Consider the following 12,055-nt stretch of genomic DNA (forward strand, 5'->3'; position numbering starts at 1 on the left):
AAGAGAGATGAAGCAGTGTTAGCTCTCTGGCCTTGTGTCCGTCAGGCCCGCTGCTGGGAGAAGAAGGAAAATGTCCTGTGTTTTACGACTTCTCTCCCCATGGCTGCCCTTTTCTCCTCAGATCTTGGCCCCAGAAACCATCATTTGCAGAGACCAGAACTTGTAAGATGCTCCCCAAGTCTTCACAGGAATTTCTACTTGTGGAATTGTTAGAGCCTGACTAATCCATTAGATTTCAAATAGATTAGATAAGTGAGAGCTGGGCCTGGCATTAATAGACTAACAGCCCAAGACCACTTTGCCTATACATGGAAAGAGACTGAACTTGTGATCAGTTGAGTTTTTCCCGTATGGTTAGGTTGAAGTAAGCTTTCCCAATATTTGAGGATTATAGGTGGGGCTCTCTGTGTGGGTTCGTTATCGTTTCTGTGTCCCTTGGATTACGTCAGCACCTGAGAAATGAGCACATGTGACTTAGAAGTGCCAGGTGAGAGAGCGTAAATGGATCTGTTTAAATAGCTCTGCAGAAAAATCAATCCACAGCACGTCTCCTGCTTCCTAAATGACAGCCTTTTTTTATCAAACATAAAAGCCCAGGTGTAGATCCACTTTGCTGCTAAAGACAGGAATGGGAAAATATTAAAAATGAAATGTAAACCATTTACAATGTCAAAACCCAACATAAAAAGGTGACAGTGATCTGCTGTCTCAGTTGTGCATTTAACATCCAATAATTGTTTATTGTTATTGCTAGAGCTAAAGACAAATCCTAGCAGAGAAGAAGAGTTAGTAGGTTCACGATCTGAGTTCTTGTACATTCTTATTTTTAAAGTACAGTAAGGAATTTTTCCTCGGTCGAAGGAGGAAGAGAGAATATGTATTTCTTAAGGTTTATTAAAGTTTTTCATGAAGGTTTGTTTTAAAAAAAAAAGAAAAATTCAGTGCTGCTCACAATATTCCTGTTTGTTGGGACACCATCAGTGAGGGAAGAGTATGTGACCTGGGAGATGGAGAAGGCCGCATTTCAGAGATAGATGCGAATCTCTGCAACTAAGGGCTTGGTCGGAGGCACCAAACTGGTTTCTGATTTTTTTTGAAGATTGTTATACACTTTGGCTTTACCATAATTGCTAACAGAAAAGGTTTATCATTCACGACACCCACATATCTGATTGTCAGTTTTTAAGACAGTTGACAGGCAGTAACTTTTTTTTTCTTCTTTTGTTTGGTGTTGGAAAATACAAGTGTTATAATCAGTGTGGGAGTGACAGCAATCTACTTTCACTGAGTTTTTTTTTTTTTTTTGCAGAAATTGTACAAGGAAAACTATGAGAAGACAAAGGCAAAGAGCATGAATTACTGCGAGACCCCCAAATTTCAGCTTGACACGGTTCTGCACAAATTCAGCAGTGATGTAAGCCATCCTAGGATCACTCCCTGCTGTCAAAGAAAAGACACATAATTTCACACACAAATAAATGAAATATGTTTTGTCTTTCAGACTAACTACAGAGATTCCTATTTGAAGAATGTTCTAGGACATTATGTAGGCACCTTTGAGGATCCGTATTATACACACTGCATGAAAGTCACAGCTCAAAACAGTGATGTACGTTCTAAGACCATTGTTTAGCTTTGCAAATAACACATTTTTTTTCGGGTATGAATGCAATGGTTGTTGCATCCTTATGTCTGATTACTTTTCCTCATAGAAAAACTACAAAGCAGAATATGAAGAGGACAGAGGCAAAGGCTTCTTCCCCCAGACGATAACTCAAGAATATGAAACTATCAAGAAACTGAATCAGTGTAAAGACGTAAGTCTATAGTATGAACTGTGAACGTTACTGCCCTCCACAGTATCTAGTGACCAAGGTGTGTTTAACGTTTTGACACTTTTACAAATAAATGCAAGCAAAAAAAAAAAAATTGTAACACAGCAAATTTATAGTAGATGTACTATTTTTTCCTATTATCACCCAAACATTTCAAGAGCTAATTCTAGTTAATTTTCCCCAAGAAGAGTTCACATCTGAAAATATGGGAAAGTTTCTTGTACGGATAAGAACATCTCTCAAAGACACTGCAGTCTAATTAGAAAAAAAACAATGTGGTTTACTAATTATAGGTACCTTTTCTTAGGGGGAATGGGGTTCTGCTCACTTCTCCTATAGATCAACGTGGTTTTGACGAGTGATACAGCTAAACCTGTTTCCTTTTCTCCCTCACAGCATGCCTATAAAGTCCATCCAGATAAGACAAAATTCACTCAAGTAACCGACTCGCCTGTTCAGGTGCAAGCCCAAGTTAATTCCAAACAACTGAGTGACGTAAGTTCCTCTAAATATCCAGGAAATCCAATTATGAGGGATAATGTAGCATAACTCTATACAGAAAATCTAGTAATTTGTCACATTTACCAAAAAGGCAACGTGAGTTTTAGCAAGTTTAACAAGTTTAATATGTGTAATCACCTAAACTATTTTCCTATTTAGATGCCTTGCATCTTCTTGGGTAGATAATAATTATAGTAAAATGGTTTTATAAGGGAAACGAATGTAGCTTTATGCACTGGAAAGAACATGAGTTCTCAAGTCAGATAAAATTAGATTCAAATTCCAGCTCTGTCTGGGCAAATTATTTAACCTTTCTATGCCTCATACGTGGTTGTTTTGAAGATAAAGTGAAAGGAGATAGCACACACCCTGGCCCAGAACAGGTATTCAACATATGGGATTTCTCTCTCAAAAAACATTTTTGGAAAATGGAGTGTTTGAGATAAGTTTACCATATGAGTTTTAAGTATGAATTTCCAAACTTGTGTTAAACTAAGAAAATAGGAATAAATGTAACCTCAGTAGATTTATGGCCAGAAATGAAGGCTTTAATTAGAGTATCAACATGTATGTGAGAGGACATAACCATTTTTGTTAGACAAGATTCTCCAATGAGAATTGACAATGAAAAGGAAGAAAGGGCTGTCACTCTCAATCCATAGGGTTCTGATATGGGTGATATGAGTGAAGGGGACCGTATATGAAAGAGCCACTTCCTTCCATTAGGGTCCCACCGTGGTAATAGATGTGATAACAACAGTCACGTGTCCAGCACACAAGTTGTCAATAACACAGCGTGGCCTACCCTAGCTCTGGATTTCTGTTTTAATCTTAACAACTTTGTCAGTTGTTATTTAACAAAGTGTATTTTATAATTTATCTTATGAAAACTGCCACTCAAGTTTTTATTTTTAGAACAATTCTTCTTTAGAACTAATGGTTCTCTCTCTCTCTCTCTCAGCTAAATTACAAAGCGAAACATGAAAGTGAAAAGTTTAAGTGTCATATACCTCCAGATACTCCTGCCTTTATTCAGCACAGAGTCAATGCTTATAACCTAAGTGATGTAAGTTCCTTACGCGTACTATGCCATGTGATTCCCTGACAGCATAGACTTTGATTTTTGAATTCTTTCATTGAATAACTATTTCAATGTTAAAGATAGGAAGAACAGTTAACATTTGTGTCATGTTCCTAAGCTGCTGACAATATAACTTTGAATTCACCTTATAAAATGTGTGTGGCAATCTTGTAAGTAGATCCATACAATTAGACAATCTTAATATATTTTAACCAACCTTAAAAATGCCACCACTCATGTATGTTTAATTGCGAATCTTTTAAAAATTTTTATTAAATGTATTGGGGTGACATTGATTAGTAAAATTACATAGGTTTCAAGTGCACATTTTTATAACACACCATCTATATATCACATTGTGTGTTCACGACGCAGAGTCAGTTTTCCTTCCATCATCGTATATGTGACCCCCTTTTCATTAAACTGTTATCTGTGTCTATGAGTTTTGGTTTGTTTGTCTTGTTTGTCACTTTCAGTTTTTTATCCCACATATAAGTGAAGTCATATGGTTCTCAACTTTTTCTGACTTATTTTGCTTATTTAGTGTGGCAATCTCAAGATCCATCCATGTTGTTGCAAAATTGCAAATCTTAATGTTAGATGTTTCAGTCACGTATTCATTTATACTATACTATAATTAATTTCTTTCAGAATTTGATATTTTTAAGATTCAATTTCATTTCATTTATTCCCCGAGCCTATAATGTTCCTTATTACGTACAAAATGATACTTATTTCTACATGTAAGAGTACTTGCACTAATGAAGATACAGGGTATTCAAAAGGCATAAGGCCAGTTATCCATTACTATCTTTCATTTCCAAACATAATTTTATAGAAAAGTCGAATTACTTTGGGGGTTTCAATTTCATCAGCAATTCTACCTTGTTCCCCCGGAAATAAGACCTAACTGGACAATCAGCTCTAATGCGTCTTGTGGAGCAAAAAATTAATATAAGACCCACTATTATGTTATATTATATAATATAATATAATATAATATTATATTATAAATACCTAATCTAATATTATAGTAAAATAAGACTGGGTCTTATATTAATTTTTGCTCCAAAAGATGCCTTAGAGCTGATTGTCCGGCAACGTCTTATTTCCGGGGAAGCACGGTGTAAATAAGTATAAATTATCCAGCATCAATGAGTATTGTAATGATTCATGAAATAGCATTTGCAGAGAACTTTGAAATCAAATGAAAGTGATGTCTTTATATCATAAAATTTAAGTCAACTATAAAATATTTGTGCCATTCTATAGAACATTCAGTATTAGAAATCAAATATTATACGATAACTAGAAGTATCTTAATTGGTGAAATATTCTAATAGAGAGTAGAGAAGCTTAATCTTGGAGAGTTAGAAGCTTCAGCTTGAAGAGAATTATCTAAAATATGCATGATTTCGTTCACAAGAAAAAAGGTCTATTTATTTTATATTAAGACAAGGGACTGGGTTACCCTTTAGTCTTTAAAGTGTAATAACATGCACACCATTTTTACCAATTCCTTTGCTGAAATTTCCCTGTCCAGAATATTTATAAGTACGACTGGGAGAAAAGCAAAGCTAAGAAGTTTGACATTAAAGTGGATGCCATTCCCCTACTGGCAGCCAAAGCCAACAGCAAGAATGCCAGTGATGTGAGTATGGCCTGGGGACCTGGGCAGGGGGGCCTCAGTGATGTTTCCTGAGGAGCGGGACCTGGCACATGTGGTGTCTTTGCAGGTGATGTACAAGAAAGACTATGAGAAAAACAAAGGGAAAATGATTGGAGCCCTCAGCGTTAATGATGATCCCAAGATGCTGCACTCTTTGAAGACGGCCAAACTCCAGAGCGATGTGAGTGCTTTTGTAAATCTGTCTTGCTTTCAGATGTGGTCACACTTGGTGTTTAATGTAACCTTGGATGGGAGGTTAATGCCTAAATTAAATCTCAAATTCAGGACGACAAATCAAACGTGAGAGCCCTGCGATGAAGGATGATTAACTTCCTCATTTTGGTGATGTTTCTGTACTTTGCGACACCAGCGAATGTTGTAAAGATTCCCTTCATCTCTTTAATGCCTTCTGTTTTATTAGGAGGGAAATCATACTAGCAATATCATTTTCTTTATTGCCTTTCCTGGAAATGGGCTCGAAATCTCAGTATGTATAAACGTGTATTCATTCCATGCCATGACCTGACTTAAGGTACTTTGCAAAAGTACATGTAGAAAAATAAAAGGCAAAAAGTGAGAAAATCAGGCGAAAGACAAAGTAGCAAAACTTAGATGAAGCATTATTTCAAAAACAATGTATTTTATTTTAAGAATTTTATAAAATACTGATCTCATTTAATTTAAATTACTTGTTAAAAATAAAACAAAACTCTACAAAAATTGCTGTTCTAATTCATACCAAAAACAAATACTCCCTATTAATTTACAAATATTCCTATCTTTATTCAGTATGATTTGGATTTCCATATGGGAGAATTTAAAGAGAATGTAATGAAATATATGATACATTCAATAAAACAGAAAAACCTATCTTTTCATGTATTATTGCTATAAAGTAAAATATTAGGTCTTAATGATAAAAAGCAATTTCCGGAGGTGTTTCAAAATATGTTTTCATCAAGTACTGAACTGAACACTTTTCTAAGGCTGTGCCTAAGAATCTAAGGTTCACCTTATCCATTTTACCTCATTTTGCACCAACGCTTAAAAAAATTTATTTTCCTTCAGACATTCAAGTGGAAGGAATTATTTTAAGACAAAAAGTTGCTTAGGTAGCAGCATTCGTGTGCTCTGATTTATTCTGGCTGAGAAATATTAGGATAAGTAATGAAAACATACTTATGATCAGCAGACTAAATTATGTAAGAGCACCATATTCATCCTGCTTTTTTGCTTTGTGGGAAATAAATGCTGAAAAAAAATGCAAAATTTGCCCTTTCCATTAAAGTATAGCAATGATATGAATGGCTTTTTTTCCATGAGATACATTTTTTTCTTTTCTTTGTTTGATTTTCTTTTACCGTTGACAGAGATTGTACAAGGAAAACTATGAGAAGACAAAGGCAAGAAGCGTGAATTACTGTGAGACCCCGAAATATCAACTTGATACTCTGCTGAAGAAATTCAGTGAGGTTCGAAAGGCCACAGTTACCTCTGGGCTTTGAGGGCTTTCCTACTGTTTGCATATAACTGTCAGTTTGAGTTGTATATGTTTTCTTTTTCAGACTAAATATAAAGATTCGTATGTACAGAATATTTTGGGACATTATATAGGCAGCTTTGAGGACCCATATGAAGTACACTGCATGAAAGTTTCAGCTCAAAACAGTGACGTAAGTTTGAAGACAGTTGCTCAGGCCTCACAGTGACCCTGTTTGGGAACAATAACAATCATCATCTATTTTTGTTCTTTCTCATTATAGAAAAATTACAAAGCAGAATATGAAGAAGATAAAGGGAAGTGTTATTTCCCTCAGACAATAACACAAGAATATGAAGCAATCAAGAAGCTAGACCAGTGTAAAGATGTGAGTCGACTGCTCTGAATTCTCGAAATTGGGTTTGGGATTCTTGTGCCATCTAGTGGTAAACTTAGAAGGAGTTTAAATGCTAACGTCTAAAGGTTAGCTAACGTTAAATTTTAAATTTTGGCTTTTGGGTAGAATTGGGGAACACAACAATTACTGTGAAGAAGACTGTTACAAAATAATTTCAGGTTTTATAAACCTTTGTTTCCACTAGTTTATACATACATGGCTTCAGGAAAAAGGGAGGACATAGAGATTTGTGAGAGATGGGTGTTTATTCACCTAACAATTTTACATGAGGGACTAGCTTATGCCAATCACTTTCCTTGGTGATGGGAGAGAAGAGGGCACAAGGTGGGCTGCCTCATGAAACTTGCATTTTCGAGGGAGAGACAGACAATAAACAAAGAGCACAGAAGCAAAAACGATGTCAGGCAATGATAAGACTGCTGATGTAGAATGATGCTACAGAATCACAATAAGTTGATGTGGGAGAGAGAGATTCGATGGGCACTGTAGATTGGGTGGTCAAGGAAGGTCCAGGGCAGGAGTATACAGCCATGCCTACATCAAGATAAGGGCAGCAGGAAGAACAGCCTAAGGAGAGTACAAGCGTGGCATTTAAGGAATTGTAGGGATGAAGTGGCTGAATCGTATTGGGGGGTGGCGGGGCAGTAGTAAGAGGTAAAATGGTAGGAGATGGAGGAGGGGATGGATTCTGTAGGATAGGGTTTATAAGCCAAGGTAAAGATCGGATTGAATGCCGAGTCCAGTAGAGAGAGAGCCATGTAGGAATGCAGCAGGGGGAAGATTAACCTGGTTGCTGATTTGGTGCAGGGAGACCAGTTTAGAGGCAACTTAGGGAGAGAGACTGAGAAAGAAAGAGAAAGTGAGACCATATCAACCAAGTTTTCAGGAAATAAATTATTTTGGCTGGAAACTTTTTATATGTTCATGTATATACAAATGAGACTATAAAGATATATTATAAAATTTCATTAAGGAACATCTTCTTTTCTAGCATACCTACAAAGTCCCTCCAGATAAGACCAAATTCACGGCTGTCACTGATAGTCCTGTACAGTTGCAAGCCCAGCTCAACACGAAACAGCTTAGCGATGTAAGTACCTTGATTTATGCACACATGGGGGACCCAGACTGCTTTGCTTATTTGAACCGTAAGCATTTGCATGCTTAATCTTCATGGGCACATCTATCATCCCAACAATGTCGTTTTTCAAGATTTGTTTAATGAAATACATATGTAACTGCTAGATTGAATTGCAACCTCAGGAACAATGATGTTAGACAATAATTAAAATAACTAATAGTTCTTCAATAGCTCACCGATTTTTAGTGTGAATTTAGTCATTAGGATCATACTAAAAATAATGCATATTGAAAATAAGGCATGCTAAATTTTCATGGCAACTTAAATAAACAACAAAAGCATATATGTACTTGAGTAGCTAACAAGGCTAGCATTTCCCATTCTTGAGTTTCCTAATAAAGACTTTACAAGAAGAGAAAGAGCACAGAAACAAGAAAGATACCAGACAATAAGAAGAAAACTAACATAGGATAGTGGTACAGAATTAGAATAGGATGATGAGATACAGTGACTGAGTGAGCACTTTAGACTGGGTGATCAAGAAAGATCTATGTCAGAATGATCCAGCCATGTCGAGATCAGGGGAAGGGCAACAGTGCTTCTCAGACATTCATGGTCATATGGATCACCCATTGACCCTGGTAAAATGCAGATTCTGATTCAGCAGGTCTGGAGGGACCCAATATTCTGACTCTCTAAAAGCTGGTGGTGCTGGTGGTGCCGATAGGTAGAACCCATTTGGAGTAGCAGGGTGCTAACACAGCTAAATCCTGAGGACAATAACATGTACAGTGTGTTCTACCAGGAAACATGTCTTAGTAACTCGAATTAGCTCATGAGCAATTGGGAAAGAAGAGAATGGTGTTAGTATAACCAATGTAAGTCATATTGGTCCACATGCAATGCTTCCTAGCACATTCATATTTGGTGCCCCAGAAAGAACAGCTAACATTGTTGACCCCGCTGAACCTGGTAAGCTGCAGAGGAATGTCATGCTGTTTCCACTGTCCAGTCCCCACACGCTCTTCTCGTTGGCCTGGTGAGGCCACGGGCTCTGTTTTGGACATGCGTATTGCACATTCCTTCTCAGTCTGGTCCATTGGCCTTTAGCTCAACAATTCAACAGCCCCGTTCCCTCTTCACACTCCTTTCCTTCCACCTAATGTTATTTTAAAAAAATGTTAAATCAAGTCCTATATTTTGTAGGTTTAATAAGAATTTACATATCTTTTCAACTGTGCTAGTATCTTATTTAGAATTGTTATTATTTTTGTTAGTGCTCTGATTACAGAATTTCTTAGGTTTTGGGTGTTCATGACTTCAAGGTTCAGCCTAGAAATTTAGATCAAACAATAAGTTCCCCATATATTTGTGATAGTATTTACAAAATGACCACCCAAAGTTTGGTTGCACTACAATCCCAGAAGAGGGACTGAGAGTCTGGGCCTTGTACTGCACTTCTACTGGACTGACTCTTTCTTTGAGGCATTTACCTAAGAACGGTAGTAATGACTTAGCTATATATATGCTGCTATGTGCATTCAGCAACATTCCTACCCTGAACCATTTGGCTACCCTCTGTTCTGTTTTCAGCTGAACTACAAAGCAAAACACGAAAATGAGAAGTTCAAGTGCAGCATACCAGCAGATGCTCCACAGTTCATCCAACACAGAGTTAATGCCTATAACCTGAGTGATGTAAGTACCAAAGTCACAGCATCTTATGTGTGTGCGCCTGAGGAGAGGAAGTGGTATAGGTGTTTACAAAGACCAGACCGGGAGTTATGCAAACAAACGGCCCCTGAAATTGTTAACCAGAGTATACTCTCAAGTGGAGCTTTTAAGGCCTAAATACGCTTAAGGTTCTTGCTTAGCTATCAGATTTTATTTTCCACAGTCTCTGTTACTATCAGAAACATTCTCTCAATCACCCCTCTGCTAATCCCTAGAGTGTTACAAGATCTTTCCTAGGCAAATAGTGCATGTCATCTTCTCCAAGTGGTTTTCATTGTATATTATCATTTATAGATCAGGATAGTGGAGTCTTTAGAAAGTTCACAGAATATTAGAAAGAGTATATTATACTTATTGGGTGGTGGTGGGACAAAGCTGAATGACAGATAAATCAGTAGTGATACTACCATTTGGTAAATACAGTATAGTATTATCAGGTGAAATAAGTCCATATCTACAAATTTTCAATGTTTTGGTTTTTTAAAAATTTTTACTTGGTGACTCTGTTGTTTTTACAATTCCTTTACTAACATTTCCCTGTCCAGAATATTTATAAGTACGACTGGGAGAAGAGCAAAGCTAAGAAGTTTGACATTAAAGTGGATGCCATTCCCCTACTGGCAGCCAAAGCCAACAGCAAGAATGCCAGTGATGTGAGTATGGCCTGGGGACCTGGGCAGGGGGGCCTCAGTGATGTTTCCTGAGGAGCGGGACCTGGCACATGTGGTGTCTTTGCAGGTGATGTACAAGAAAGACTATGAGAAAAACAAAGGGAAAATGATTGGAGCCCTCAGCGTTAATGATGATCCCAAGATGCTGCACTCTTTGAAGACGGCCAAACTCCAGAGCGATGTGAGTGCTTTTGTACATCTGTCTTGTTTGCAAGATGGTGTTCCTGTGAACATGCCCAAGGGTAGAAGCATGTAAAAGGATTCCAGATCCATGGGTTTTCTCAGGTTCACAACAGCACACTGCTGGGGAGTTTAGAAGTGGAATGATCCCCTCCAGATTCTTGCGCCTCTCACAACTGAGGAGAGAAAATACTGATTTCTACTTTATGCCCATTTCACTTTGAAAAAATGTGAAAAATGTGTTAGTATTTAATAGAATATCGGTTGTAATTCTCAAAACCTTTTGGAAAACATCACTAGATGTTTTCATATTTTCTTCTAATTGAAAAATCACCTTTAAAATGATGGTTTTTAAAATTTTCTTTATTCTAGAAGAAAATCATGAGTCACAGATAAAAATCTTAGTATATCATTGTTGTTTATTGACTTTGGTATTTAGTATCGGCATAGGTCCAAGAATTGATGATAGGCCCCTTTGAGAATCTGATAAAAGATTTGGATCATCCATCTAGAAAAACAAAGTTTTTTCATGCCTTGTGCCTGAATTTCAGAGAATGTATGGATTCCTTTAGGTTTGTCTATGGGCCATCTATTATCTTTTGGTTAAAATTCTTACTATAGAGAAGCAAGCATCTACTATTGCAAATTGCAGTATACAGTGTGTTTAAAAATGTTTAGAGAGTCACTTAAAAGTGGTAAGAATGTTCAACCTAGCTTGCAAATATTACTTTTTTATAACTAACGAGAATGTTTATATCATTAGCTTTCATTTTACCCATGTGCTCTTTAATTTATTTTGCATTTACTATATAGTGATATGGCACTTTAAAACATCCCACTCAGTTACTTTGTCTAATAACTTTACATTGAATTATGTCAGTATATAGTGCTTACATACATAAAACTATCTTGTTCTCTAGTTCCTTATCCCTTCTCAACTCGAAAAGGTTATAGCTCTCTGTTGACAGCACATGTATCTTTATCTTTTGTTTTTCATCCAATCACAGAACATATTAGAACACTAGGCACATAATAAGTGCTCAGTAAATACTTTTTAAATGATTGATGTTGGCAACCAAAAGAGATAGTCAATGATGAGTCAGTCTCACATAATATACAGGCTAAATGCTAAGCTGAGATATAGAACATGCACAGCTTTTAAAAAGAATCTCTTAAAGCCATTTGGACCTTTGACAACATTTTACATGTGCAGGTATGTGTGAGCTGGTATAAACATGAACAAAAGAGTCAAAACAGTTTGGTCAAAAACACTTCCATACACCAACTGCTTTTGCAACATTGCTTTATCAGTTTATTTCTAATACAGACAAACTGTCTTTATTTTTCCAATGGTCTTGAATACCATCAGAAAGTTTCAATATTTTATTCTTGTAAACTTAGATCT

The 12,055-nt window shown here is 36.6% G+C and overlaps 1 protein-coding gene across 1 annotated transcript in view; it reads left to right on the plus strand.

The window, feature by feature from the left end:
- NEB (nebulin) overlaps nt 1–12,055 on the plus strand; it is a 190,269-nt gene that overhangs the window by 24,939 nt on the left and 153,275 nt on the right. The window contains 14 exon segments of the mRNA XM_033111682.1: nt 1,310–1,414; nt 1,502–1,609; nt 1,713–1,817; nt 2,232–2,330; nt 3,298–3,402; nt 4,961–5,068; nt 5,154–5,267; nt 6,457–6,558; nt 6,652–6,759; nt 6,850–6,954; nt 7,976–8,074; nt 9,659–9,763; nt 10,345–10,452; nt 10,538–10,651. Coding sequence (XP_032967573.1) covers nt 1,310–1,414; nt 1,502–1,609; nt 1,713–1,817; nt 2,232–2,330; nt 3,298–3,402; nt 4,961–5,068; nt 5,154–5,267; nt 6,457–6,558; nt 6,652–6,759; nt 6,850–6,954; nt 7,976–8,074; nt 9,659–9,763; nt 10,345–10,452; nt 10,538–10,651 — 1,485 coding nt within the window.

This window comes from Rhinolophus ferrumequinum, chromosome 8, assembly GCF_004115265.2.
Source record: "Rhinolophus ferrumequinum isolate MPI-CBG mRhiFer1 chromosome 8, mRhiFer1_v1.p, whole genome shotgun sequence".
Classification (NCBI taxonomy): Eukaryota; Metazoa; Chordata; class Mammalia; order Chiroptera; family Rhinolophidae; genus Rhinolophus; species Rhinolophus ferrumequinum.